Raw genomic sequence first — 27,337 nt, 5'->3', positions numbered from 1 at the left:
AATAGTACATGATATGATGGAGAGATATATTGAGCCCCCCCCCCCCCCCCCCCCATTCTAATTGCTTAGATGGAAGTCATATCACGAGAGGCGAGTAATATAACCCAACCTGCAGCTATCTGGGAGGTCAGTTTCTTTACATTTCTTATCACATCTACCTCTCAGACCGGCTTCCTTTGCCTTCTTTCTTCCCTCTTCTTTCCCTTCTCCATCACACTGCAGTACTATTTATTTCTTCCTGGGCCTCCTTACATGATTGTATCTATTTCCTATTCATATTCCATATAGGCATTGGATTGCACACACTTTTCCATTCATTACAACGTGTGTTCTTCATTACAAGAAGCTCTTCTTCTCATCCAACTTGCAGTAAATTGATTTAATTTTAGTCCGTTGGCTAGACTGGTGTTCTTCGTCTTTAGCAGCTTTGACGCTTTTTTTTCCCTATCATAACTTAGGCAAAAAAAATTGTGTGAATAGTTTTTACGTGCAAGTCATTTTTTTAAACGTTTGTTAAAAGGCTCACATGAGATACCGTTCACCAGGGTCCGTTGTCCACAAGTGTAAAGAGGCCCGAATTATCCCGCTATATCCCTCCCAACAGTTTTTTGAAAAATGTCCTGACTGCACTCTGTATCTCCATCATTTCCAACTTTTTTTCTCTATTCTCTCGACCCCCCCCCCCCCCCCCCCTTCTGTCTGTTGCTGTGTCTCAGGGCTAGCTATATGTGTTTTCCTAGCTCATGTTTCAGGAAGGGGAGATCTAGGGCAGGTCTAGGGCCCCAGAGCGCATGGCCTCACCACTGCTGCAGCAGTCTAACTCCTGTCTGGATGCTTGTGGATTTAACTACTCTGTCTGTCTTTGCTTTGATATTTTCTATTATTTTATAATATGTCTGCATTTACAAAGTGATTTCTGATACGTTGTACTTTTTATTTATTTGTATTTTTTTTACTTTCTGTATTAGCTACTCAGATCAGATTGAGGCTTAGAGAGGTGTGTTTGTGTTTGTGGTGAGGGCAGACCGGGAGTGGGTTTCATGGTTGTTTTCTCCCTGTTTGTGTGTGTGTGTGTTTGTGTGTGTGTTTGCATGGGTGTGCACGCGTAGCGGGCAATGATGCGGTTCTCGGAGCTGGAGCTGAAGGAGAAGGAGGGCGGCGGGGAGTGTGTGTCTGCATCGGCAGCAGGACGGGACTTGGCTGACAGCCAGCGCAGAGACAGAGAGCTGGAAATCTGCCAACACACCGCCAGGCATACAGGGAGGGAGGGTGAGTAACCCAGCACTTACACACAAGCCACACACACTTCTTACAAAGACACGCACACTGCATGCACACACAAACAGAAACACACACTGCAATGATGCACAGACTGTTGTGAATGCTGAGGCAGGCCTGAGTCGTTTAGCATACAAGAACACACACACACACATCACACACACACACACACACACACACACAGCAGCGCAAGAACTCGAGAGCAAGAGTGAGTGTAATTTTGAAGAAGCCTCGGTGCTTATCTGCACGGAGAGACGATAAAGAGGGAGTGGAAGAGGAGGAAGGAGGGAAAGAGATTGAGGAGCAAGGGAAATGAGAGGGGGGGGATGAGTTGGGTGAGCATGATCTTAGACGGAAAGCTGAAGAAGGGGAGTTGCTAGGTGAAAGCGGATGAGGGCTGGCGAGTAAAGGAGGGAGTGCAACGGAAACAGAGGGGTAGCGTGGGAGGGGGGGTACTTATGTTGGCTGTGAGCCCAGCAGTGTTGGAACTGAACTGACGTGTGAGTCCAATTATGGCACGGGGAGGAAGAGGGACAGTGGAGGGAGGGGGGTGGGGGGGGGGGGTCATGCTATGTGTGGGAAGGGTGTGGCCGGGTCATGCTGGAGGGGGACGGGGGCGAAGAGAGGGAGGAGGCGTGTTTTCATCTAACTGGGTTTTTTACTCCTGTCTCTCTCGCTGTGTCCCTCTCTCCAACGCTCTATGCTGAGAGACCGAGCATCCACTTATGCTGTCGTACTGTTGGCTCGGCTTTGCCCTGATTAAAAACTCTTTACCCCATCAACTTTTTACTGCCTGTCTTTTAAAAGGAGAATAAAAATGGGCCTGTGTTTAATAGGCCTTCCCTTTTCTCTTGCTTTTGCTTCTCTTTCTTTCTTTTTCTTTCCCTTTTTCTTTACCCCCTGCTCCCCCTTTTTCCTCATCTTGTCTGTCTCATCTCCTCCTTCGACTTGCTCCAGGTGGCTCGACAGCCTATGGCAGTAACAGAGTACCAGTGCTCCAGAGGTGTGGAGCTCAGAGCAAGGCTCACCAGAACCTGTTCCCTGGGCAGGGAGCCCCAGACTGGGCGCAGGCTGGCTGCCAGAGTGGGGCACGGGACAGATCCCGGAAGGCAATGCGGGAGGGGGAAAGTGGACTACCAGTGGAGTGTCGGGTTGAGGAGAACCCTGGCCTGGAGTTATTGCCCTCCAGGAAACGTGCACACAGCTCTCAGAGAGAAGGAGAAGAAGAGGAGAAGAGAGAGAGAGGGAGCCATCCAGAGACGAACTTGAAAGCCAGCAGTGGTGAGAATGAAGTCCTTTCCACCTCTCCCTCCTTTCCTTTCTTTCATCCCTTCTGCACCCACCCTCCTCTCGTTCTCATTCTTTACCATCATCTGTAAACTCCCTCTCATTCTTCTATTTCCCCATCATCCTAGTTACTGTCTCTCTCCATCTTTTTGTCTGTCCCATCCATTTGCCAGCTTTGCATGAAAAGAAAGAGTGAGAGAGATAGTGTTTAATCTGAGAGGGAGAAAAGCAAGGGACTACTCTCATCTTTTTGTGCTGCTTTTTCGCCACTGCGCTTACTGACCCTCTTCAAAGTTGCTCTTTTCTTCCACTTTCATCTCTTTAAATTTTTTTCTTCTCGTCTGTTTGGGTTTCTTTCCCCCCCAAAAATTGAAGGTGAACGGTGGAGTCTCTCCCTCTCCTCCTTCTTCCCTGTCTCTGTTACTTAGTTGGTAAAGGAGAGTAATAGCCATTTCTGGTGATTGTATCTTAATTATTTCACTAGTGCCCCCCCCCCCCTCTCTCACTTTCTCACTGTGCATGTGTAAGGGAGGCTAACACAAGGCTTTTCATATAATCAACACGTGATTCTACAGTGTCTTTAGAACACTAGTGTGTGTGTTAGAGCCGGCCATGTCCTCTGAGCACTACTCTTCTCCTCAGATGACGACCTCACCGTCAATGCCGGTAAACTGTCTGTGCCTGGCGAAGAGGACGATGAAGAGGTGCAGAAGCTGAAGGTTTGTATTGAACTGAAGGGACTTCGCCTCAGCAAGCCCAGCTCCACCTCTCCGGACAGACCAGAGGTCAAAGAGGACAGGGCGTGGCCTCATCAACTAAGGCCCAGTGAACCGGATGTGAAAGCAGTGACTCAGACGGCAGAGATCAATCGAAGCTGGGCTAATGCAAGGATAACAAACACAGAAAATAAACAAGGTAGGGTTGACTTCCTGGTAGCTAGATAACCAGCAAAAATGTACATGAAGTGTTCAACCATTAAAGGCATTGAACTTAATCATACTTGTATCATTTGATAGTGTTCTGTGCTCATTATTGCCCCAACCAGACTCATCTCCTCTGGTGTTATGTTAAATCCTTTCCTCAGAGGAGCTTGGCTACATTTTTGAGCAGGGGCTTACAAGTGGGAGGGGAAGGGAGGTAGGAGAGAAGTTCTTTCTGTGGCAGTGCAGAGGCAAGGGTATGTGGTTTTGTTGGGGGGGGGGGGTTGTGGATAACAAGAAAGTGAGAGAAGAGACAAAGAAAGAAACGTACACCTTAGGGGAACGAGAATGTGTGTGAACATGGGTTTTTGTGAACATTTGCGCGAGACAGCATGTGCAAAGCAAGCCCCTTGGAGTGAAGGAGCAGACGTTGTGACTAATGTGTGATCAATGACTACTTCCCCTCAAGGCTAGTCAGAGCAAGAGTGAGAGGGCGATAGAGCTTGTTAGACCTGGGCTTTCCCTTACTCATGTGTGTTCACTCTGCGATTGAGTCAATGAGTGAATGGAGACAGAGGGAGAGAAATGAATAGATAGTTTGAGAAAGAACAGAGGGAAATATAACTAGGGTTAAAGAGGGTTAGTGAGATGTATAGACAGATAGGTAATTATGGTGGAGGAAGAGTGATGAAGGAATGTTCTTGGGTTCTACATTTTGAAGATAATCAATTAAATTGACAGGCGGGGGTTTCCTCCTCCCCTCTCACATCACATCCTCACTGTAACTGTCCTAGAGTCCTAAATCCTGTCATCTGTGTGTTTGTGTTTGTACACGTTCCCCCACAATTTGTTCTACATTAAGATAAATGTCATTTAATAGGTCTCCTATTTTATTACGTATATTATTTTTGTTTATCTTTGTTGTATTGAATGTTTGAGCCTCTGTCTTAAGACAATTTTCTACCCCTATGGGATGGACATTTTTTTTATTGAATTTAATTCTTTAATGACATCCCCACTGCTTGCAGCAGCCACTCCGAATCTTCGGCATCCAAGGGAAAGACCACCCACGCAGGGACCCATTTCTGTGGACAGGGACCGAGGCCCCAGGGGGGAGCTCAGGAGGGGGCCGTCTGGGGGACCAGGAGTGCCCCTGTGCCCCCCTTCTCCAGTGGCCCTCCAGCCTCCTGCCACGGACACACCTCCCCTCAAATCCCGTCGTCACAGCGAAGGGGACAAACCGAAGGGCAAGCGGCCATGCAAAACCAAGCATACCGGCCCGAGAGTGGAGAAAGAGGGTGACCGGAGGAGAGAGGCATGCGTGAAAAGCACCAACCACCACCGCAGCCTAGCGGATACAAAACCAGTCCCTGAAGACAAGGTGAGCGGCGGGCTGAGATGTCTGGGTTTCTTTTATATTTCAATTTGTTTTATTGGCATGACAAAGAATGAAAGATGGAAATAAAAGGGTAAAGAGAAAAACGAGTGGACGATGGGGAAAGTCAGAGAAAGATGCGTGTGACAAAAAAGAGAAGAGGGAAATGAGGAGAGAGTCATGTTGAGTGAGCTGCAGTAGCTCTGACCTCCTGCCCTCTCTGTCTTCCTGTATCTCATTCACACATACACGCACTGTGTGTGTGTCTGTTTACTTGTGGCTCTGTGTGTGTGTGTGCCCATGTGTATATGTCTGAGAGGGTATGTGTGGGTGTCCAGGCACAGAGTGTGTATTTTGACTAGGTCAGTGCAACATGAGTGTATGTGTGCTCTTTACGTAACAAGAAAACCCTGGAGATTTTGAGCAGGAGACTCGGCAGTGAGCGCTCAATTACACACACGCACAAACAAACAAACACACTCAGAGGAATGTGGCAGACAAGGTTGTGTGTCTGCAGCTTCATAGTTCAAAAAGAATGGGGTGGCATGGGGGGAAAGGAGCTGGAGGAGGGTGGATTGGTGAAAGTGGAGGGGGCAGATGAGCACAAAACGGCTAGTTGTTTTACACTTGCACGATTCCCTTCTCTCTCCCTGTAGCCTGACAGCTGCTCTGACACATAATTCCACTGAAAGAGCACACGCCACACACACACCCTTGATGATCGATGTTTAATTTACATTTTTTCCGACAAACTCGTGTAGGTAGGTGTGATAGTCAGGTGTCCACATACTTTTGGTCAAATGGTGTATACAGTACCCAGATCTGTGCCTTGTGTGCATTGTTGAAAGTATGTGTTTGTCTCGCCATTGATACATTTGGGTCTCTAACCCCCCTACTCCTTCTCCCCCACCCCTTCTCCCCTACCCTTTCTCCCCCACCCCTTCTCCCCTACCCCTTCTCCCCTACCCCCAGGTCAGTGAGCAGCGTGTTGACCACCACCTTCAGAGAAAGACCCCCTCTTATCCGGCTGACTACACGTGCTCTCCACCACTCCCCCAGATGCACCCCTCCAGGTCTGGGCCTGTTCCTGCAGAGGGACCAGGGGAATTGCCCCTTGTGACCCCTGCAGAGTCCCCAGTCGTCCGACCCATTCCGCCAGAGGCCCGGAGACTTATAGTGAACAAGAATGCTGGAGAAACACTGCTACAGAGAGCTGCACGGCTAGGCTATGAGGTACTGAAAACGATCACACATGTGACTCTCTCTCCTCTCTTTCCGCTTCTCACTAACTGTCAACAGAGATTCCCCCTTTATCTTTTGCATCTCACCTTAGCCTCGTAATATCATCTCCTCCACTCTTGGTGACTCAGTTTACCATTAACCCACCACAGAAACTCACACCCAGAAACACACAATCCACTATGCCTCCCCCCTTCAGTATCACTCACAGCCACCTCACATCTCGTTAATTTCCCATGCTTGGGACTTGTTACATGAACACACGCACACACACCCTTAAGGCACTGGTTGAGCGTACTGCTTCTCCCTCTATATAATATTGTAGGGATGCATTTTGTTTTATTAAAACCTAGAAACCTAAAAAACATCTAGATGTCTTTTACCAAAATACCAATTAATTATAAATCCCAAAGGCCAACTTAAATAAATACATAAAATATATTGCCTGACAGAAAAAATTGGTTCAACGGGTGGAAATAATCCATAATTTATCAGGCTTTAATTAAGTAACCAAATGTTCTTATCAGACCAGTAATACTAAAAATAAACATTTATCGGCCGATGCCGATATGGCCGCCGATATATTGTGCATCCCTAAAATATAGGCGTGTTTTTTCCACCTCAGTTACTGAACTGAATATCTTTTTTATTGTACAGCTTCCCCTTTAAAATAGTTGAAGGTTGCGGTAGTGTTTTTGTCCTGTGTCTGTGTGTTTTTGACAGCTTGTTGAGTTTGTATCTTGCGCATGTGTGGGTTCCTGTCTGTGTCTCTTGTCGATTCGATCCCACTCACCCCTCCTCCTGTACTTCCCTTGTCACTTTTACCATGTCTTTGGTGCTTGCTCTCCCTCTAGGGTCAGCCTTTCTTTCTCTCCTTTGCTTTCTCTCTCTCCTCTCTCTCATTCTCTCTTTTTCCCCTCCCTCTCTCTCTTCCATGTCTACCCTTTCTCTTTGATTTTTCCCAAGAGGCCTACTTAGCCCCCTTATTTCTCGCAACCACACACAAGCTCGCCCATGTACACACACACTTGTCAGCCAGGCAGGAATAAATCCAAGACTTCTCCCCCCCCTCTTCATTTAGGGAGGTCCAAATGATTTAACTACAATATGCTGCTGTCTTTGTCCCTCAACTATGTGTGTGTTTTGATATTCTGTCCCTCTCTTTCATTAAGTATCTGCCCTTGCTGTTTTTTTTAAAAGGTGCTTTGTTCACTAGACAGGTGTGTGCGTGTGTGTGTTTCAATCTTTGTGCTGTATTTGGGGTATAATAGATCTCTCTGGAGGTGTCTCGATTGGGTTGATTGATAGGTGTCTTTCTGTTGACTTGCAATGTGCGTTGAATCTGGAGTGTCTTTAATTATGAGATGTTGGTGCAGGGGCTGTGTGTATCTGTGTGCGTGCGCGCGTGCATGTGTCACAGCAGCACTATGTATCAAAGAGCACGTTTGCAAACGTGCGTAGGGCACGTACGTGCATGTTTGTTTTTGCGACTGAGAGGTAAGCGCTGGGAGTATAATCGTGTTTTAATGGGCCTCTAATGTGTCGTGGTGACTGTGGTTAGTGGGTTGCGGTGGCTGTTTTTCTCTCCGGCCCACACGCACACATGCACACACACTACCACATACACACAGGGGCAGCGCGGCAGCAGAGTTCAGTCAGCCGTGCTTGTGTCCTGATTTATGCGTCTGTCACACCATAATTTGTTCTTCTCCACCCTTTTTCCCCCTGCTTCCCCCCCTTCCTCCCTTCTTTGAACCAGAGAAAAGAGGGGTTGAGATGTTTGCATAGTGGTCAGTGCCTTGTTTGTGTTGTCTCGGGTTGTCTCCTCCCTCCTCTTTCTCTGACTCTATTTCTGTATCTATTACTCTCTATCTTGCTCTCATCTCTCTCTCTCTCTGTTTTTTGCTGCCTGTTGCAGGAAACGCGTCTCTCACTGCCTGTGTGCGATAAGCCTGGGGCAGACCCTTGGGGGTTTTGCGCAAGAAGAATTGCACATGCACACACACACACACACACACACTCAGACATACCCATACTCACACGGGCAAGCAAACAGATGTGCAGACATGCACTGACACACAAACCAAACCTAGCCTACACATTGACAGGCACGCACAAAGTCACTCAGTCTCACACAGCTTGTCTGCCACCAGCTCCGGGCTTATCTCACACACGAAGGAAGATAAGAGAGCTCGAGACATAAACACACAGGGACACATGCACACACACACACACACAACTCTCACACGCGCACCCACACAACTTTCATGCACAGTTTACTTACTAAAACATACACACATTGTAACACACAAGTAACTGTGCACACAAACATCTGCACGCTCCCTTCTTGACACATTGCTGACGTCACTCCATTTTGTCTCCCTTTTCTCTCCTTGCATGTGTGCAGACATACTCACACATGCTTTTAGTCAATGAATGCACACACACACACACACATACATAAACACACACATAGCTGTATATGGAGATGTGCTTCTGATTACGTCATTGTCTTAGATCACTATTCTCACTCTGTAACAGCTCAAACTAATACTGTAGTAACTACCAATACCATGTAAAAGTTAATAATGTGACGGTTATCATTGTTCATGTAATAACTTGTATAATTGTATATATAATGTGTCAGGGAGATAATTGTATAATTACGACTATTTGATATTATTATGACATAGTCCGGAAGTTGTCTGCATGATCACTGTCAAATGAGCATGTTTGGCACCCCAGACACAAACACCCATACCCACACTTTTGTATAAGCCAACACTCTAATTACAGTTTAGTTTTCTTGTTCTATTCCGTGCCTTGTTGAACTGTCACACATGCAGACATGGCAGACCCAAATACACCTGCAGCAGGGGTTAAATGTCTTGGGTTAAGCATTGATTGCAGCCGACTGCACGGAAGCATTCTAGTGAGGGAAATTAGAGGAGCGAGAGAGCAAGCAAGCATCTTATTTTACTGCGGAGTGTGTGTGTGTGTGTCTGGCTTGAAGCTGGTGCTCTCGTGCTAAGCTCCTCGCTCTCCCAGTGAAATTAAACACGGCTCCAGAGGTTTAACGTTGCACCTCCTACAGCCACACGCACGCACAGACACGCAGTCAGACACACTCGCACGCAGTGAGAGCAGTCCCCGAGGGGAGCTTCATCAGGGAGCTCTTGAATTCCTCTCTAATAGGGAGGCAAAGCGCTGGCAGAGAATTCACACTAGTTTTCTCCTCTAACCTGCCTCATCTCTTCCCACTGAGAAATGTATATGACAAATCATAGGGATGAAACGGTATGTGAATTTCATATTATGATTATAGTGACCATAATGATCACGGTAATCAGTATTATTGTGGTACTGCTGGAAATTTTCTAAAAGTACTGATACACACAGGTTTTACATTGAAAACAAACATAAGATTTGTAGCACTATGCACTTTTTGAGTAGCCTGGCTCTGCCCTCCTACGTACTTCCGCTCAATTTGCATTTTGCTTCTGTACTAGGTCTGGGATTTCAGTGAATCAGTCGGTTTTCAGAAACAATTTTTTTGTAGGTCCAATCAGCGAACAGGGGGCGTGGCTGAGAACGATGACGTTGATGTCGTGCACTAGTTTGAGTTGTAGTTCAGTAATGGCCGCGGAGAAAGATGCGAGCGAAGCTATTCTGCGGTTGTGGCAATGCTACCGAATATCCATAAATTAAAGCCTGGAGCAAAAACAATCCTTGCTGAGTTTTGTTGGTGGTCATGATGTTGTGGCCCTCCTCCCCACGGGGTTCGGGAAAAGTTTGATTTTCCAGCTACGGCAGCTAGCTCCGTGGTGAAGGAGTTGGCTAAGGCGAACGCTAGCGATTGGTTATGGCAGATCAGAGTGGCTCTGGGCAGATCCAATAGTTTTAAACTTCAACAGAGTACCCGCCTTCAAGGAAGTTAACGCTTGTCAATGGAGCGATCCCAGACCCTCTGTACAAATGAAATGTACAAAGGTCTGGTTAGGACCAGGCTACTTTTTGTGTGCATAAACATTGGAATTGGAAGATTAACATTAAAGCTGGCACCATGGGAGGTTAAAGTTTCCCTAGTGCAGGTTAAAATGAACACAACCTCAAGTAGACACCATGTTAAGGTTAGGCTATGTGCTTATTTAAAGCAACACAACTAAAGCAATGTGCATGTAGGAACCATGCAACCATATATAAACAAATCCAATGTGCAGACATGATTACTGACATATTTGTTTGCCATTTTTTAAGAAATGTAGATCTTCAATATGTAGCCTTTATTCATCATTACATGGTGAGTATTGTCTGCTTGCTGGAAACAGCAGTCAAATGCACACTGACCTTGCAACAAATCCGTTTAATCACTTGGCTAACTTATTGAGCTGGCTAACTAGCAACAGGAAAAATAAGATGGTCAGAAACAAGGCAACATATTTTTTTTCCTAATACAAGTTCAAATGGATTAAACACAGAGTTGATGGCATTGCAGCTTTTGTATAGAGGTGGAGGTCGGATGCCAATTGCTTGATGCTAATGAGTTGTGTGTGTGCTATGGTGGGTGAACACTCTAGTAAACCCTGAGGGGCATTTATTTAAGGTTTGCGCAAAGGGATAGAGGACGTGTGCGGAGAGTTAAGGTTGGCTCTCCCTGGACCAAGGCTGTCGGGACCTCAAGGGGAAGGGATCAACCAAGAGTCATTGGCATTGGTGCTGGTGGCAGTGTTGTCTGGTGGGTAGAGACGGCAGACTTGTTAGGTGCTTCTTACTGGCCTACCATTGACTTGCTTACCTGATCACCAAGTAGTCGTATAGCTGTTGAGTTTGTTGGCAGCTAATTGGTAATTGCCCTGGGTGGCTTGTACCAGGGTTGTTGTCCATGGTACTGCTTCTGGATGGCAGGTCTCTTCCTGCTACAGAAACCAGAGGCTCTGTCCTCTGGTGCTGACCTGGAATAGTCCAGATTACGCTGTGTAAGGGGCAGAGGCTGAAGTGTGTGGGTGTGTGAGTCACACTAGTTGTGTAAACACAGATGTTAAAGAGAACACACACACACAGTCTTCTCCAGTCCTCCCTCACTCTTCTACAGGGTACTGCGTTAGGCAGGAATTGTGTGTGTGTGTGTGTCTATGGTATTGTTACTGTTTCTGGAGGTGTGTTTGTGGGTTACTGTGTCTAGAGAACGGGATGTGTTGGTGTCTGTGAATGGGAAGTGTTAGCTCGTGTGTGTGTGTATGTGTGGTTGTTGTGCCTTGCTTTTGTACACACTTACCCCCCAGCTCTCTCACCCCCAGGAAGTGGTGTTGTACTGCCTGGAGAACCGTGTGTGTGAGGTGAACCACCGTGACTACGCTGGCTACTGCGCTCTCCACGAGGCCTGTGCACGTGGCTGGATCAACATAGTCACACACCTGCTGGAGCATGGTGCCGACATCAACTGCAGCGCGCAGGATGGCACCAGGTACACACACACACACTTTTTAAATACTCACACGGGCACACATTTATAATTTCTCTTTCCCACACACATACTCTCACCCCTCCATGTGTGATTTCCCCCAGGCCCCTTCATGATGCGGTAGAGAACAACCACTTGGATGTGGTGCGTGTGCTGCTGTCCTATGGCGCTGATCCAACCCTGGCCACCTACTCTGGCCGCGGCCTGCTGAAGATGACCCACAGTCACAGCATGGAGCGCTTCCTCACCGGTAGCTACCTCCAAATAGACTTTTTCCTACTATACCTTAATAATCTTTCCGTTATACCCTAATGTACCTTCATCTTACTGCTATACCTTAATGTAACCTTGTCTAAACTGGAGTAATCTGGATACAAAATGCCACATAGTTCACCCACCCACACCCATATACACATTCATAGACACTTTTGCAGACACACACACACACACACACAGATGCTACACTGATCTATCAAGTTTCCTAGCAACAGAAAATGTGTTTGCTTAGTGTATGTGGGATAATGAGAGGACTGACCAGTATGTGTGTACGAGAGTGGGTGTTTGTGTGCTTGTCTGTGTTTTAGAGCGTCTGTCTGGTGTATGCTGCAGTGCATGTATTTGTATTGTGCTACAGTAGGTGTTTCTATGAACGCTCACAAAAATGATTCGTCTTGTTTACACAGAGACGAGACACACACACATACAAACATTAGCCAGTAGCATCTATTAGGGCCTAACAAGTAAAAGCCAATTATGTCCAGGACAGTCAGCACAGCAGGCCCACTGGTGAAGAGGGGGATGAGGGGGGAGGAAAGAAAGGGGGATAAGAAGGCAGAAACTAGAGCCAATAAATAATTAGGTGGACAGTGATTTTGAAGAGGGTAAAAAGATGTTGTGCTAGACAGAGTTGAGAAAGGAGGGCTGGATGGACAGGTCAATAGGGTGTAATGTTGAGCATGGAGCAGCAATGTCAAGAAAAGGGGTGCAGAGGGGAGAGAGATTCAATGAGTGAAATGGTGAGCGAGACCGACCAACATGAAACTTCCAACACAATGGAGTATCGACTCCTCCCCCCCACCTGGTCCCAGTCATCTTGAGGTTGTTAATCCCTCCGAACACACGCCAGTCGCCCCACGCCTCTTCACTGGCAGTCAGCCCGGCTCTGTGTGTGCCACCCCCGTGATGTAGCAGCTAAACCTTTATCTCTCTTTCCCTCCTCTCTTTCCCTCCCACATTTGGTCTCTCTTTTCTGTTGACACTATGCCTCATTTCTGTGTCTTTTCTCTGTGGTCTCCCTCGGTAGAGTACTTTGCTGACCTGCAGGGTCGTACAGATGATGACCCGGGGGTCTTCTGGGAATTCTACGGCAGTGCAGTGTGTGGTGAGTTAAATTTAGCAATGTTTGAGGTTCCCGATGTGTTTTGTGTCTTTTGTATTCCATGTAATCAAGCAACATTTTGTCTTTATTGTGTCATTTGTGTGTGTGTGTGTGTGTGTGTACATTTCAGAGTCTGCCGATGAGGGGTATGTGTTTGACATCCTAGCAGAGCCCCCGGGACCAGAGAAGGAAGACCCGAGGGAGGTGTTTGAATTTGAGTTCTCCGACCGCCCTCTCCTTCCCTGCTACAACATCCAGGTTTCACTCTCCCAGGGGTAAGTAACCATGCCTTGCAAACACACAAGAACCACACACACACAAACACTATCTAACTCCTTCTCTTCCCGCTCAGACCCAGAAACTGGCTTCTTCTCTCAGATGTGCTGCAGAGGTTGAGAATATCTGCTCGGTCTTTCCGTTCCACCTTCCCCCACCTGGAGGTGGTGACTGTGGCCGAGGCAGAGTTCTACCGCCAGGCCTCCTTGTCTCAGCTCTTCTCCTGCCCTGACGAGCTGGACGCCTTCCAACCAGACAGCAAGGAGCTGCTGGACCTTGTGGAGGGGAGCCCTGAGCTGGCTACCATGCTGGGCTCCAGCCTGGAGTGTCTGGATGACCATTGGGATGAGCCTAAGGAGGCTAACAAGAAGACTAATACTGTGGTTAACTCTAAAGCAGTATGCAACTCTAAGGCAATTTCTAACGCTAAGGCAATGGTTATGGCTAAGGCTAATGTCAATGCCAATATGAAGGCTATGGCTAAGAATAATGCTATGGCTAAGATGGACCCTAAGGCAAATGCAAAGGCCATGGCCAGGGCCATGGCTAATGCTGATGCTAAGGCTAAGGCTAAGGCTATGGCTAATGTAATGGCTAAGGCTGATGCTAATGCTAAGGCTAAGCAGGGATCGTGACCCTTTATCTTGACATGCATAGCACATGATAGGCTGATTAATGAACTGAAGCCATGATGATCCCCAAGTACCTAAAACTCAACTCTGAACTGTGGTTGACTGGTTACATAGCCCTGCCCCAAGTTGGACCGGTCATCTTTGCTGGCTGGCTGGCTGGAGAAGAGAATGGGTTCTTTGAGAAATGTCTTGTAACTTAAAGATGGTCTTATTTTTTTATAAATGTGTATTAATATAAGTATAGTATAAATATAGAGATCTAACAAGAAACATTCTCTTTTGAATTATCTCTTTGCTCACAATTGTGTGTGTACCACACACACACACACACGTGTGTTTGTGACGCATGCAAATTTTTTGTTGTTTTTTTGACCTAAACTTTGTGCTCGATTTGACCCTCAGGTGCTATTTTGTACCTGTGTTCAAATGCAGCTTTTAATTTAGCCTCTAATTTAATAAAGAAATGATTGTTTAATATTACAATATGAATGAAAAACAACTTGCATACTGCTTGTACATAACAGGGTGACAGTGAAATACATTTTGGGCTGTCTTTTTTGTTCTCCCTTTGTAATGAAATATCTCTTCATTTGTATTTATATTTTACAAAAGTTGCTTTTAAATAAATAAATAAAAACTGCTGAATTAATACTGTTGTCTGTGTACTCTGAAAACGCTCCCGTGGCAGTGAGGTTACATATATTGTTTTTGTATTACTTTTGTTCTGTACTGTAATTTCATTGTATCCCGTCAAGGGGTTTAAGTGCTGTTGGCTTTAATCCGAGTTGTTTTTCCATACATATTATGGAAACCTTAAATATAAAACCAGCACATTCCCTACATACTGCACCCATGTCCATTTTATGTGACCCTGGACAGTTGGGCACAAAATCATAGCACATAAATGATTGCGTATCTTTAACATGCAATGATTGAAGTCTGTGAGCAATCACCATTTTCTCAGCTTCTGGTATTTGGTATTATTAGCTGTCAGAAAATGTTTCTTAACATTTTGTTTCATTGTGTACCTGTTATAATTTAGTTGTGGACAGTCTAATTACACAAGGATAGTTGGCTGAAACTACCAAGTCATTAAGGATCTGAGGCATCAGACCAGCATCAAACCAGCATGCCCCTGCTACCAAGGTTTGTTTTGGTCTCTTCAGCATTTTTCCCATTTGAACTAAGAACTACTAGTGAACCTGATGACAAAGGTCAGTGGCAGTTGGGCTTGATGCAGGTTTGCCTGTTAACGATGGCTCCCCACCTGACCTTACATGCAACATGCTTACTTTTCTACTTTTGGAGATGTATTTGAAAACCACATTATCCCTGTATACAGTATTGCCACGATGGAGCTTCTTGATGGTCCTTTTATGGTCATATATCGTCCTCTTATGGATGTGTAGGGTACAGCAGGCCACATTTAAGGCCACATTTCTTAAAATAACGTTCTTAATTTGTCTTTTTTACTTTCTATAATTTGTATTTATCTTAATTCAGTGTAGTCAATCACAATGTGTTTTTTTGTACAACATTTTATTTACCACTTTTCTTGACCCACAATGCATTGCCGTAATGCCCCCATGACATCCACCGAGTCAGCTGATCACTCATAAGCTCTCTAGCAAGGAGAAAGATGTCGCTGGAAAATCACCGAAGGATGGACTCCCTTTTTGTCCTAGTGTTTGTGATCTTCTCAGCCGTAACGTCAGGTAAGACAAGATATACTTTTGTGTGTTAGAGATTTTCGCTAGTAGTAGTCATAATTTGTCTGGTATACAAGCTAGTCTCCACTCGCCAAATGAATGCACCATACTTAACAGTAGCCATGGAATAGGCCAGCTTGCCACCAACGAGCAAAATATAATGCGATTCGACATTTGAAAAACATGATATTTATTATCATCAGTCAATAATCAGTTGCACTAAGAGGCAAGCAATTTATTTGTGTATTTTGCCTATATTTTTCATGAAGAGTTTGTCGTTGCTAGCTACTGTAACTACAGTAGCCAGCTAAACGAGGAAAGGAGGACAAGACGTAATGAATTGCAGCGTTTTCACACATTATTGATTGGCTTCCATAACTAGATTAACTTTTATGTCATTAATAAGAACGCCAGGCCTTTCTTGCTGATTGTAAAATGTAGTGGCCTAGCTTGCATTCCAGAGAGTGGCTCATCATGTGACAACGTTACTTCCTCACCTCAGTTCCTCTTCGAGAGGCACGGGATCCGTTCATTATAATAGAGTTCTCAGTTTATTTTACATTTTTAATAAAGAGTTCAATTTACTAGGCCAATACCTCGTCAATTTAACTACCTAGTCACACTAAGCAGTTACAGTATGCCATCTGTCCTGGTCTCATAGTCAGCCCAGTCTTTCCAAACCAACAAAGCATAAGCTTTGTCAGAAACGGTGTGACGGTGAGTAAGGCCTAACCAACTAAATGGAAACCTCAGGCATCTTGGATTATACATAGATACTGTTCCTCATTGGTGTCTTTAACTTCCCATAAGGAATTGACCTACAGATGTTTTATGTTGTTTTTTTTACATAGGAGTCAGTGGAGACAGACTGACCGTGCTGCAGGCACCAGAGTATGTGTCTTTTCAAAAGGGAGATTGGTTGATCTCAGGAGAGAAGATCCCAGACCTGGTGGCTCTCACCATGGGCTTTTCCATTCAGGAGGTTTGGAGAATAGAAATTAAATTGGTGGAAATTTGTTTAATCTACACTGCCCCTGCCCCTCAAATGCCCCATCATCTAAAGTTATCATTTATGTGTGTGTAGGATCTTTCCTGGCCAGGTCTGCGGGCTGGTCCATTGTTCCAACGTCCCAGGGCTAACATGCTGGTGGTTGTGCGTGGAGTTGACAGCCTAAACCTGCCCCAGAGTGTGGCCTCTTACCCCTTGGAGAATGTATGTCTGCACGGCCTCTCGAAGTAATATGGCATGGCAGGCCTTGGACAGTAAAGTCCAGGGATTTTTTTTTTTTTTTTTGAGCTTTCTAGAATCTTTCAAACTAATTTAATTGAGAACGTGTTCAAATGCTAAACTCAAATGTTAAGCTCTGAAACACCCTGCTAGTGGGGTGTTTGTTATCAATGTATGTGAATCTCCTATGGCTGACATCGGCAGCTGAGCCATGTTCAAACTGTAACTGCCATGCTACTCATTTAGCCATATTATTTCAATGTTCCGTTTTATTGTCTTTGACTCTATGATATCACTGACTCTGGAGAGTCAAAAACTCTGGACTGCAGGCATGCCAGTAATGACTCAGACTTGTCACTGTATAAACTTCTATGTTTTGTTTCCAATATCTTCATCCAGCCTGTACCCTTTACGCTAGACAGTGTGGCTGAGACGGTCCACTCTCTGTTTTCTGAGGACACTCCTGTTGTACTTCAGCTGGCCCCCAGCGATGAGGTACTGTATTCCTGGAATAAGTTCTATGTAGAGAATCGAGTTGGATCTCCTTTATTGAATGTGGATGTGAATTTCTTGCATGTTAAGGCCCACAACTGCCTTGTACAGTACCAAGCAGGTGTGTTTTTCTCCTACCCTGCAGAGGTTGTACATGCTGGGCAAGGCCAATGCCGTGTTTGAGGACCTTCCTGTCACCCTCCAGCAGATGAGAGCACGTCTATCTCAGGACGGCTCTGTAGTTACCTCCCTGCCCCTCAACTCACTCAGCCGCAATGCAGAGGTCAACACACACCACTGTCAGGGAGGAGTATTATCATGAAATTACTTCACCTGAGCTTGTCTGAACCCTTGGCTCTCTTTCCCTCTCAGGCTGATCTTCTCTTCTTGTCGGAGGTCCAGGTGCTGCATGACATCACAGCTCTGGTAAGACTGTCTCCTCCCTCAATCTGTCTCCGAAATAGGACCTTACAACGGCTTATTCTCACAACTATCTCACAAGTGTCCTCTTTCTATTATGTGTTAAATGTATATTGAAAGTTTTTTGAGAAAGGTGCATGCAATTTAACCACACCAATAGATAAAAACATTGTGTGCAAAAGTTAATTGGCCAGCCTATAAGTTCCAATTTTTATAACAACCTGGAATGTTACAACAGTGTTTCTTATATACTAGTATGATAATTAGACCAATACACTGTTCTTATTGGTCCAGAGACGTTCTCAAAAGTTAACAAATCTGTTTCTTATATACTAGTGTAACAATTGGACCAATACGCTGTTCCTATTGGTCCAGAAGACGTTCTCAAAAGTTAATAAATCCGTTTATATACCTCCTGAAAGTTCGCAGAGGTAAATAAAAGTTTTTACGGACCTAGCAACAAGCGGTTGCCTTGGAGATGTAGCCACTGACCTTAACAACGTGGCATCTGTTCGGCAACAAAGTAGCCTAAATTGCCAAAAAAAAAAAACTAAAACAACCAAATATGGTTTTTGTACAGATCCGCAAACGCCCCGCAATCGCTTCCCGTTTTAAAGAAGTATCTGAAGCAGACAGAATATGAATTGATGTTGTTGATATGTTGCCTTGGAGATGTAGTGACGTCACCAGTGCAAGTGCAGCTGATTGCTCTGACAACATGGCATCTGCTCCAGATTCAACCTGTTTGATTTGTGATCTTCCAACGTATTGTTGTAGTATATAAGAAACCAAATGTTTACTCCTCGACAGGTCAGCAAACGCTTTGTCGCCTCGATTTGTTAAAACGATTTGTTTGTAAACCTCGACCTACGGTCTCGGTTAACAAACGTTTTAACAAATCTCGGTTTACAAAGGCGTTTGCAGACCTGTCGAGGAGTAAACATTTGCAGTTTGTATACCTCCTGAAAGTTGGCAGAGGTAAACAAACGTTTTTTGAAACTCCACAGAGTTGTTTGACATGTTGCCTTGGCGATGTAGTGACGTCACCAGTGCAAGTGCAGCTGATTGCTCTGACAACATGGCGTCTGCTCCAGATTCACCATGTTTGATTTGGGATCTACCCCGTATTGTTGTAGTATATAAGAAACCAAATGTTAAATCTTTGACAGGTCAGCAAACGCTTTGTCGCCTCGACCTACGGTCTCGGTTAACAAACGTTTTAACAAATATCTGCTTACAAAGGCGTTTGCAGACCTGTCGAAGGGTAAACATTTGCAGTTTCATTTAGGATTTTAGGATTTTGTTTTTAGCAGTGGGGACAGGTCTGTCTGAACAACAACCCCACATATATTGCACATATTTTTGTCCTGTTTCCCATAAAGCAATAAGGTTAGGCTACTTAAAGACACCTTCCACTCATAAAGTATGTTCTAAATGGCATAAATGCTGCCAATTAATAATTGACTTAACAACTTATTGTAAATTGTCTGTAGCCTAGCCTATCGATTAAGGTAGGCCACTCTAAAGAACGTGTACACTGTCTGCTTAATTTGATCTTGACATATAGGCTAAGCATTCTGTACCAAATAATAATAATAAACCCACTATTAATTACATTATTTTAATGCAGTGTAACTACTTCAGCATAATAATGCACCTAACAAGGGCAAGGGCATTCAGCAATCGCTACCGAATCAACAGCCACGTGCAATTTAGCTAGCAGGTGAAGAATACAAACAACGAAAATCAACGGTTAACTTAATTTAAATTTGCAAGAACTATAGACTAATACAATAACAGGCTTAAATGAACTAACAATATAAGTTATACGACTTACAGTTCTCAAAGATGCACAGTGGCGCACGTGCCCGCTCGTGGTGTGAAGCGTGTGTCCGTGCTATTCTCCGACATGCACTCTAACAAACACTGCTGATAGACAGCCTTTTGAACAGCCCTATTTCTGATATCGTAGCAGCTGAAATGTTGCTCTGGATGAGCGTCTGCTAAATGACTTAATGTTGCCATGGCGGGCCGCCACACCAAAATCAACATAGAGGAAACACTGTACAAGCAATGAGACTGGATTTTTCTCCATCTGAATTAGAAGGTTGATTTAGAGCTGGATTTGATTCAAGATTGAATATAAGTGATTACAACAATCATTACTTGGGAAGATGATCTTGCATAGTTACTTTGTCATTATTTTGTGTTCAAATGGTGTGTGGTCTCAAGCGATGCTGTGAGGCAAGTTTTTGGGAATTCACCAAGGTTTCACACTTGCTGGCTGTGTTCAGAAATGTAGTCCCCTGGTCCCCTCTGTTCTGTTCCCTAGCTTCAGAGGCACCGCCACCTGGCCAAAGATCACTCCCCTGACCTTTACTCCCTGGAGCTGTCTGGCCTGGAGGAGCTGGGACGCCGCTACGGACAGGACTCCACCCAATACCGGGACGCCACGGCCATCCTCACTGCTGTCCTGCAGAAGGTATGATGGCTGGAGCATGTTTATCTGAAAAGGGGCATACTTCGTTCTCTACTGTTCCATCTCCGTTCTGTCTCTTCCTTGTCATAATATTATGAAAATGGCACCGTTTCCTACAGAGAAGTGATTTCGTTGTACTTATTTATTTGGTTGTCTCTGACATTTCTCTCTGACTCTTTACTTTTGTAGTTTGGTGAGGACCTGTATGGTCTCTATGGCAACAATGCTGTGGTGCAGGTAGTCACAGTGAAGAACTTTGAGGCACCATTGACCAGAAAGTCACGTTCTATCCTTGAGTCCAAACAAATCGTGAGTCTCATTTTATGAAACGGACAGGACCATACACTTTGCTGCTCTTGCTTTTACAATATATATTCATGTCTCCATGTATTAATTTTTGGTTTTCTTTCTCCTATCTGTGGCCCCTGCAGAGCAATCCAGGCAGCCCCTATAATTTGGCTTACAAGTATAATTTTCAGTATGCAGTCATCTTTAACATAATTCTGTGGCTGATGATCATCCTGGCTCTTGCCGTCATTGCCATCGCCTACAACCTCTGGAACATGGACCCCGGCTATGACAGCATCATCTACAGGATGACCAATCAGAAGATCCGGATGGACTGAGATCCACCCTTTCGTTTACATTCCCAAACTCTCCCATGTGTAGTCTTTTAGTCAGTGTGTTCATTTTTTGTTTGTCTGAAAACTACATTTGTGTGAAGATATACTGTATCTTGGGCCAATACCAAACCAACCCCTGGTCTCCATATACATCTGTCAAGATTTTATTAGAAAACTTAAATATTGTGGGACCTGCCTGATGTTGTGGTTTCACTAATACTGATTGGTCTATTCTACATTGTACCAAATGGGATTTTACGTCCATTCAGATCTACATTGGGGCCTAAAGACAATAGATATTGGCTTGTTGTGAATGTCTTATCAAAGTGTTAAGTAATGGCTATTTTTGGCCACTAAAACATAATCTATCACATACATTCACCAATAAAATTTGACCTGTAGTTAAGAGTTGTAGAAATAGCCTGCTGAAGTAGCCTGCTGATCTTCATGTATCGGTTAGCTGTACTAACGATAACAGTTCAACTTTGACAGTTCAACTGTAAATTGATACTGTGAAGCTTTCAACCTCACTTTTCACATGTATCCATTTAGGGTGTCCCTTCCTTAGTGGTCGTAATTTCCTTACTTTCTCTGGTGGTTCCAACTTTTGGTTGAATCAAATTATTATTGTGATGCCCTGACCGACATAACTTGTGTGTAGTTTGTTTTGCAATATGAAACTGTTGTAAGTGAGGTGAAATGTGTGTACATATTAAGATGGATATAAAATAAGTATCTTAAATTAAACTGGCTTTATCTGTATTGTGATTTTTATCCGGTGTGCTAGCATGGATTAAAAAATGGTGACGTGAAATCCCATTGTGTTGAACTGGAAATTCATGGTCACAGTCGCTCTGGATAAGAGCGTCTGCTAAAATGACTAAATGTTTTGGTTGATCATAAGGAGTGATGAATCTTAATTTCACAATTAAATGTGCAATAAAATACAACCTAAATTATTCTTCACCTTGTGTCTGTTTATAAATGACTACGATTAATCCATGTCTGGGAAATATGTAAAAAATATGAACAGGTATCAGATATGAAGCCCGCTCAAACTCGCGGAGCTGCTATGTTGGATTGGCTGGGCAGAGTGGTGTTATCTGTAAATAACCTGTGACACAAGTGACTGTCTTCCCCACGTCGTGTCACACAGCTCCTCAACCGCTTGGCTGGACCTGTCTCAGGATTCCCAGATTATTTTTCACGAACATGTTCGGGGGAATTCGCAAAAGTCAGCACAGCCGAAGTGCAATGGCCGAGCCTCGCCCTGGGTGGACCTCCTTTGTGATCAAGGTGAGTGAACCATCCCCACCTCCCACTCACCCATCCCCCCACCCCTCCCTTGCCCTGCCCCTTGAAGAGAGAGAGACACAGAGAAAGAGAGAGAGAGAGAGAGAGAGACAATACCTACAGTAACAATAAACTGAAACTGACCACAAAAAACTAAGGAGGAATCGCAAATCAAGCTGAGCTACTGGGCAGAGCGGTGTCATCTATAAGTAGCCTATGACCCACAGCTTCCTTCGCTTACGGCCATACCACCCTGAACACGCCCGATCTCGTCCGATCTCGGAAGCTAAGCAGGGTCGGGCCTGGTTAGTACTTGGATGGGAGACCGCCTGGGAATACCAGGTGCTGTAAGCTTTTTTTTCCTCTTCTCTCACCAGCAGGGGGTACTGTTTCCCCACCTCGTGTCACACAGCTCCTCAACCGCTTGGCTTGACCTGTCTCAGGATTCCCAGATTATTTTTCACAAACATGTTCGGGGGAGAGCGCGTACGCAGTCCCCCACTACCAGAAATTATGCAGTCGAGATTCCCGCATTTGGGGAATTCGCAAAGGTCAGCACAGCCGAAGTGCAATGGCCGAGCCTCGCCCTGGGTGAACCTCCTTCGTGATCAAGGTGTCTCCCCTGCCAGGTAAGTATGAGTTGGAAGGGAAACGGGTGCCCTCACCCAGGTGCCAGGGCTGCCGCAGTCACCCGCGGTGAGCAGACAGGCAGAAAAAAACAGCCAATGGAAGGGGCGGGCTGAAGGGAGCAAGCCCCACCTCCCACTCACCCATGCAGAAAGAAACAGCCAATGGAAGGGGCGGGCGGAAGGGAACCATCCCCACCTCCCACTCACCCATCCCCCCACCCCTCCCTTGCCCTGCCCCTTGAAGAGAGAGAGACACAGAGAAAGAGAGAGAGAGAGAGAGAGAGACAATACCTACAGTAACAATAAACTGAAACTGACCACAAAAAACTAAGGAGGAATCGCAAATCAAGCTGAGCTACTGGGCAGAGCGGTGTCATCTATAAGTAGCCTATGACCCACAGCTTCCTTCGCTTACGGCCATACCACCCTGAACACGCCCGATCTCGTCCGATCTCGGAAGCTAAGCAGGGTCGGGCCTGGTTAGTACTTGGATGGGAGACCGCCTGGGAATACCAGGTGCTGTAAGCTTTTTTTTCCTCTTCTCTCACCAGCAGGGGGTACTGTTTCCCCACCTCGTGTCACACAGCTCCTCAACCGCTTGGCTTGACCTGTCTCAGGATTCCCAGATTATTTTTCACAAACATGTTCGGGGGAGAGCGCGTACGCAGTCCCCCACTACCAGAAATTATGCAGTCGAGATTCCCGCATTTGGGGAATTCGCAAAGGTCAGCACAGCCGAAGTGCAATGGCCGAGCCTCGCCCTGGGTGAACCTCCTTCGTGATCAAGGTGTCTCCCCTGCCAGGTAAGTATGAGTTGGAAGGGAAACGGGTGCCCTCACCCAGGTGCCAGGGCTGCCGCAGTCACCCGCGGTGAGCAGACAGGCAGAAAAAAACAGCCAATGGAAGGGGCGGGCTGAAGGGAGCAAGCCCCACCTCCCACTCACCCATGCAGAAAGAAACAGCCAATGGAAGGGGCGGGCGGAAGGGAACCATCCCCACCTCCCACTCACCCATCCCCCCACCCCTCCCTTGCCCTGCCCCTTGAAGAGAGAGAGACACAGAGAAAGAGAGAGAGAGAGAGAGAGAGAGAGAGAGAGAGAGACAATACCTACAGTAACAATAAACTGAAACTGACCACAAAAAACTAAGGAGGAATCGCAAATCAAGCTGAGCTACTGGGCAGAGCGGTGTCATCTATAAGTAGCCTATGACCCACAGCTTCCTTCGCTTACGGCCATACCACCCTGAACACGCCCGATCTCGTCCGATCTCGGAAGCTAAGCAGGGTCGGGCCTGGTTAGTACTTGGATGGGAGACCGCCTGGGAATACCAGGTGCTGTAAGCTTTTTTTTCCTCTTCTCTCACCAGCAGGGGGTACTGTTTCCCCACCTCGTGTCACACAGCTCCTCAACCGCTTGGCTTGACCTGTCTCAGGATTCCCAGATTATTTTTCACAAACATGTTCGGGGGAGAGCGCGTACGCAGTCCCCCACTACCAGAAATTATGCAGTCGAGATTCCCGCATTTGGGGAATTCGCAAAGGTCAGCACAGCCGAAGTGCAATGGCCGAGCCTCGCCCTGGGTGAACCTCCTTCGTGATCAAGGTGTCTCCCCTGCCAGGTAAGTATGAGTTGGAAGGGAAACGGGTGCCCTCACCCAGGTGCCAGGGCTGCCGCAGTCACCCGCGGTGAGCAGACAGGCAGAAAAAAACAGCCAATGGAAGGGGCGGGCTGAAGGGAGCAAGCCCCACCTCCCACTCACCCATGCAGAAAGAAACAGCCAATGGAAGGGGCGGGCGGAAGGGAACCATCCCCACCTCCCACTCACCCATCCCCCCACCCCTCCCTTGCCCTGCCCCTTGAAGAGAGAGAGACACAGAGAAAGAGAGAGAGAGAGAGAGAGAGAGAGAGAGAGAGAGACAATACCTACAGTAACAATAAACTGAAACTGACCACAAAAAACTAAGGAGGAATCGCAAATCAAGCTGAGCTACTGGGCAGAGCGGTGTCATCTATAAGTAGCCTATGACCCACAGCTTCCTTCGCTTACGGCCATACCACCCTGAACACGCCCGATCTCGTCCGATCTCGGAAGCTAAGCAGGGTCGGGCCTGGTTAGTACTTGGATGGGAGACCGCCTGGGAATACCAGGTGCTGTAAGCTTTTTTTTCCTCTTCTCTCACCAGCAGGGGGTACTGTTTCCCCACCTCGTGTCACACAGCTCCTCAACCGCTTGGCTTGACCTGTCTCAGGATTCCCAGATTATTTTTCACAAACATGTTCGGGGGAGAGCGCGTACGCAGTCCCCCACTACCAGAAATTATGCAGTCGAGATTCCCGCATTTGGGGAATTCGCAAAGGTCAGCACAGCCGAAGTGCAATGGCCGAGCCTCGCCCTGGGTGAACCTCCTTCGTGATCAAGGTGTCTCCCCTGCCAGGTAAGTATGAGTTGGAAGGGAAACGGGTGCCCTCACCCAGGTGCCAGGGCTGCCGCAGTCACCCGCGGTGAGCAGACAGGCAGAAAAAAACAGCCAATGGAAGGGGCGGGCTGAAGGGAGCAAGCCCCACCTCCCACTCACCCATGCAGAAAGAAACAGCCAATGGAAGGGGCGGGCGGAAGGGAACCATCCCCACCTCCCACTCACCCATCCCCCCACCCCTCCCTTGCCCTGCCCCTTGAAGAGAGAGAGACACAGAGAAAGAGAGAGAGAGAGAGAGACAATACCTACAGTAACAATAAACTGAAACTGACCACAAAAAACTAAGGAGGAATCGCAAATCAAGCTGAGCTACTGGGCAGAGCGGTGTCATCTATAAGTAGCCTATGACCCACAGCTTCCTTCGCTTACGGCCATACCACCCTGAACACGCCCGATCTCGTCCGATCTCGGAAGCTAAGCAGGGTCGGGCCTGGTTAGTACTTGGATGGGAGACCGCCTGGGAATACCAGGTGCTGTAAGCTTTTTTTTCCTCTTCTCTCACCAGCAGGGGGTACTGTTTCCCCACCTCGTGTCACACAGCTCCTCAACCGCTTGGCTTGACCTGTCTCAGGATTCCCAGATTATTTTTCACAAACATGTTCGGGGGAGAGCGCGTACGCAGTCCCCCACTACCAGAAATTATGCAGTCGAGATTCCCGCATTTGGGGAATTCGCAAAGGTCAGCACAGCCGAAGTGCAATGGCCGAGCCTCGCCCTGGGTGAACCTCCTTCGTGATCAAGGTGTCTCCCCTGCCAGGTAAGTATGAGTTGGAAGGGAAACGGGTGCCCTCACCCAGGTGCCAGGGCTGCCGCAGTCACCCGCGGTGAGCAGACAGGCAGAAAAAAACAGCCAATGGAAGGGGCGGGCTGAAGGGAGCAAGCCCCACCTCCCACTCACCCATGCAGAAAGAAACAGCCAATGGAAGGGGCGGGCGGAAGGGAACCATCCCCACCTCCCACTCACCCATCCCCCCACCCCTCCCTTGCCCTGCCCCTTGAAGAGAGAGAGACACAGAGAAAGAGAGAGAGAGAGAGAGAGAGAGAGACAATACCTACAGTAACAATAAACTGAAACTGACCACAAAAAACTAAGGAGGAATCGCAAATCAAGCTGAGCTACTGGGCAGAGCGGTGTCATCTATAAGTAGCCTATGACCCACAGCTTCCTTCGCTTACGGCCATACCACCCTGAACACGCCCGATCTCGTCCGATCTCGGAAGCTAAGCAGGGTCGGGCCTGGTTAGTACTTGGATGGGAGACCGCCTGGGAATACCAGGTGCTGTAAGCATTTTTTTCCTCTTCTCTCACCAGCAGGGGGTACTGTTTCCCCACCTCGTGTCACACAGCTCCTCAACCGCTTGGCTTGACCTGTCTCAGGATTCCCAGATTATTTTTCACAAACATGTTCGGGGGAGAGCGCGTACGCAGTCCCCCACTACCAGAAATTATGCAGTCGAGATTCCCGCATTTGGGGAATTCGCAAAGGTCAGCACAGCCGAAGTGCAATGGCCGAGCCTCGCCCTGGGTGAACCTCCTTCGTGATCAAGGTGTCTCCCCTGCCAGGTAAGTATGAGTTGGAAGGGAAACGGGTGCCCTCACCCAGGTGCCAGGGCTGCCGCAGTCACCCGCGGTGAGCAGACAGGCAGAAAAAAACAGCCAATGGAAGGGGCGGGCTGAAGGGAGCAAGCCCCACCTCCCACTCACCCATGCAGAAAGAAACAGCCAATGGAAGGGGCGGGCGGAAGGGAACCATCCCCACCTCCCACTCACCCATCCCCCCACCCCTCCCTTGCCCTGCCCCTTGAAGAGAGAGAGACACAGAGAAAGAGAGAGAGAGAGAGAGAGAGACAATACCTACAGTAACAATAAACTGAAACTGACCACAAAAAACTAAGGAGGAATCGCAAATCAAGCTGAGCTACTGGGCAGAGCGGTGTCATCTATAAGTAGCCTATGACCCACAGCTTCCTTCGCTTACGGCCATACCACCCTGAACACGCCCGATCTCGTCCGATCTCGGAAGCTAAGCAGGGTCGGGCCTGGTTAGTACTTGGATGGGAGACCGCCTGGGAATACCAGGTGCTGTAAGCTTTTTTTTCCTCTTCTCTCACCAGCAGGGGGTACTGTTTCCCCACCTC

General features: G+C 46.7%; 2 protein-coding genes and 13 non-coding genes across 19 annotated transcripts in view; 9 read left to right on the top strand and 6 right to left on the bottom strand.

Annotated features, from left to right (window-relative positions):
- bcor (BCL6 corepressor) overlaps positions 1–14,488 on the top strand; it is a 29,333-nt gene extending 14,845 nt beyond the window's left edge. For 2 of the 5 annotated variants that reach the window (XM_067257932.1, XM_067257941.1), the window contains exons 5-15: positions 70–126; positions 1,110–1,269; positions 2,236–2,559; positions 3,208–3,480; positions 4,514–4,866; positions 5,833–6,093; positions 11,397–11,563; positions 11,665–11,810; positions 12,864–12,941; positions 13,069–13,213; positions 13,291–14,488. In XM_067257932.1, coding sequence (XP_067114033.1) covers positions 70–126; positions 1,110–1,269; positions 2,236–2,559; positions 3,208–3,480; positions 4,514–4,866; positions 5,833–6,093; positions 11,397–11,563; positions 11,665–11,810; positions 12,864–12,941; positions 13,069–13,213; positions 13,291–13,849 — 2,523 coding nt within the window. In that variant the 3' untranslated portion in view covers positions 13,850–14,488. The remainder of the gene's footprint in view (positions 1–69; positions 127–1,109; positions 1,270–2,235; positions 2,560–3,207; positions 3,481–4,513; positions 4,867–5,832; positions 6,094–11,396; positions 11,564–11,664; positions 11,811–12,863; positions 12,942–13,068; positions 13,214–13,290) is intronic. The other 3 variants (XM_067257950.1, XM_067257968.1, XM_067257960.1) reach the window with 3 other exon arrangements.
- Positions 14,489–15,455: 967 nt separating this feature from the next.
- On the top strand, positions 15,456–21,611 carry atp6ap2 (ATPase H+ transporting accessory protein 2). Its single transcript, XM_067252975.1, has 9 exons — positions 15,456–15,561; positions 16,407–16,537; positions 16,640–16,768; positions 17,183–17,278; positions 17,421–17,558; positions 17,648–17,701; positions 20,028–20,177; positions 20,364–20,483; positions 20,606–21,611. The coding sequence occupies exons 1-9, from the start codon at positions 15,486–15,488 to the stop codon at positions 20,798–20,800; spliced, it is 1,089 nt and encodes a 362-aa protein (XP_067109076.1). The 5' UTR covers positions 15,456–15,485; the 3' UTR covers positions 20,801–21,611.
- Positions 21,612–22,325: 714 nt separating this feature from the next.
- On the top strand, positions 22,326–22,444 carry LOC136934622 (5S ribosomal RNA). Its single transcript, XR_010874885.1, has one exon. It is a non-coding gene; the product is annotated as a 5S ribosomal RNA (ribosomal RNA).
- Positions 22,445–22,563: 119 nt separating this feature from the next.
- LOC136935595 (U1 spliceosomal RNA) lies at positions 22,564–22,727 on the bottom strand. The gene has a single exon (XR_010874972.1). It is a non-coding gene; the product is annotated as a U1 spliceosomal RNA (small nuclear RNA).
- Positions 22,728–23,128: 401 nt separating this feature from the next.
- LOC136934611 (5S ribosomal RNA) lies at positions 23,129–23,247 on the top strand. Its single transcript, XR_010874884.1, has one exon. It is a non-coding gene; the product is annotated as a 5S ribosomal RNA (ribosomal RNA).
- A 119-nt stretch (positions 23,248–23,366) lies between these two features.
- On the bottom strand, positions 23,367–23,530 carry LOC136935584 (U1 spliceosomal RNA). Its single transcript, XR_010874971.1, has one exon. It is a non-coding gene; the product is annotated as a U1 spliceosomal RNA (small nuclear RNA).
- A 415-nt stretch (positions 23,531–23,945) lies between these two features.
- LOC136934600 (5S ribosomal RNA) lies at positions 23,946–24,064 on the top strand. The gene has a single exon (XR_010874883.1). It is a non-coding gene; the product is annotated as a 5S ribosomal RNA (ribosomal RNA).
- A 119-nt stretch (positions 24,065–24,183) lies between these two features.
- LOC136935573 (U1 spliceosomal RNA) lies at positions 24,184–24,347 on the bottom strand. Its single transcript, XR_010874970.1, has one exon. It is a non-coding gene; the product is annotated as a U1 spliceosomal RNA (small nuclear RNA).
- Positions 24,348–24,762: 415 nt separating this feature from the next.
- On the top strand, positions 24,763–24,881 carry LOC136934588 (5S ribosomal RNA). The gene has a single exon (XR_010874882.1). It is a non-coding gene; the product is annotated as a 5S ribosomal RNA (ribosomal RNA).
- A 119-nt stretch (positions 24,882–25,000) lies between these two features.
- LOC136935562 (U1 spliceosomal RNA) lies at positions 25,001–25,164 on the bottom strand. Its single transcript, XR_010874969.1, has one exon. It is a non-coding gene; the product is annotated as a U1 spliceosomal RNA (small nuclear RNA).
- Positions 25,165–25,561: 397 nt separating this feature from the next.
- Positions 25,562–25,680, top strand: LOC136934577 (5S ribosomal RNA). Its single transcript, XR_010874881.1, has one exon. It is a non-coding gene; the product is annotated as a 5S ribosomal RNA (ribosomal RNA).
- Positions 25,681–25,799: 119 nt separating this feature from the next.
- On the bottom strand, positions 25,800–25,963 carry LOC136935551 (U1 spliceosomal RNA). The gene has a single exon (XR_010874968.1). It is a non-coding gene; the product is annotated as a U1 spliceosomal RNA (small nuclear RNA).
- Positions 25,964–26,368: 405 nt separating this feature from the next.
- LOC136934633 (5S ribosomal RNA) lies at positions 26,369–26,487 on the top strand. Its single transcript, XR_010874886.1, has one exon. It is a non-coding gene; the product is annotated as a 5S ribosomal RNA (ribosomal RNA).
- A 119-nt stretch (positions 26,488–26,606) lies between these two features.
- Positions 26,607–26,770, bottom strand: LOC136935540 (U1 spliceosomal RNA). Its single transcript, XR_010874967.1, has one exon. It is a non-coding gene; the product is annotated as a U1 spliceosomal RNA (small nuclear RNA).
- A 401-nt stretch (positions 26,771–27,171) lies between these two features.
- On the top strand, positions 27,172–27,290 carry LOC136934566 (5S ribosomal RNA). Its single transcript, XR_010874880.1, has one exon. It is a non-coding gene; the product is annotated as a 5S ribosomal RNA (ribosomal RNA).
- The last annotated feature ends 47 nt before the right edge of the window (positions 27,291–27,337 follow it).

The sequence above is a fragment of the Osmerus mordax genome, chromosome 2 (genome assembly GCF_038355195.1).
Source record: "Osmerus mordax isolate fOsmMor3 chromosome 2, fOsmMor3.pri, whole genome shotgun sequence".
Taxonomy (NCBI): domain Eukaryota; kingdom Metazoa; phylum Chordata; class Actinopteri; order Osmeriformes; family Osmeridae; genus Osmerus; species Osmerus mordax.
Note: the sequence above shows the minus strand (reverse complement) of the source record. Positions and strands in the feature narration are given on the sequence as shown.

Bases quoted from the DNA above. Each gene is read 5' to 3' on its own strand.
- atp6ap2 (XM_067252975.1), top strand. From the start codon at position 15,486: ATGTCGCTGGAAAATCACCGAAGGATGGACTCCCTTTTTGTCCTAGTG. The intron at 15,562-16,406 runs GTAAGACAAGAT...TTTTTTACATAG, and splicing joins CTTCTCAGCCGTAACGTCAG to GAGTCAGTGGAGACAGACTG. The intron at 16,538-16,639 runs GTTTGGAGAATA...ATGTGTGTGTAG, and splicing joins TGGGCTTTTCCATTCAGGAG to GATCTTTCCTGGCCAGGTCT.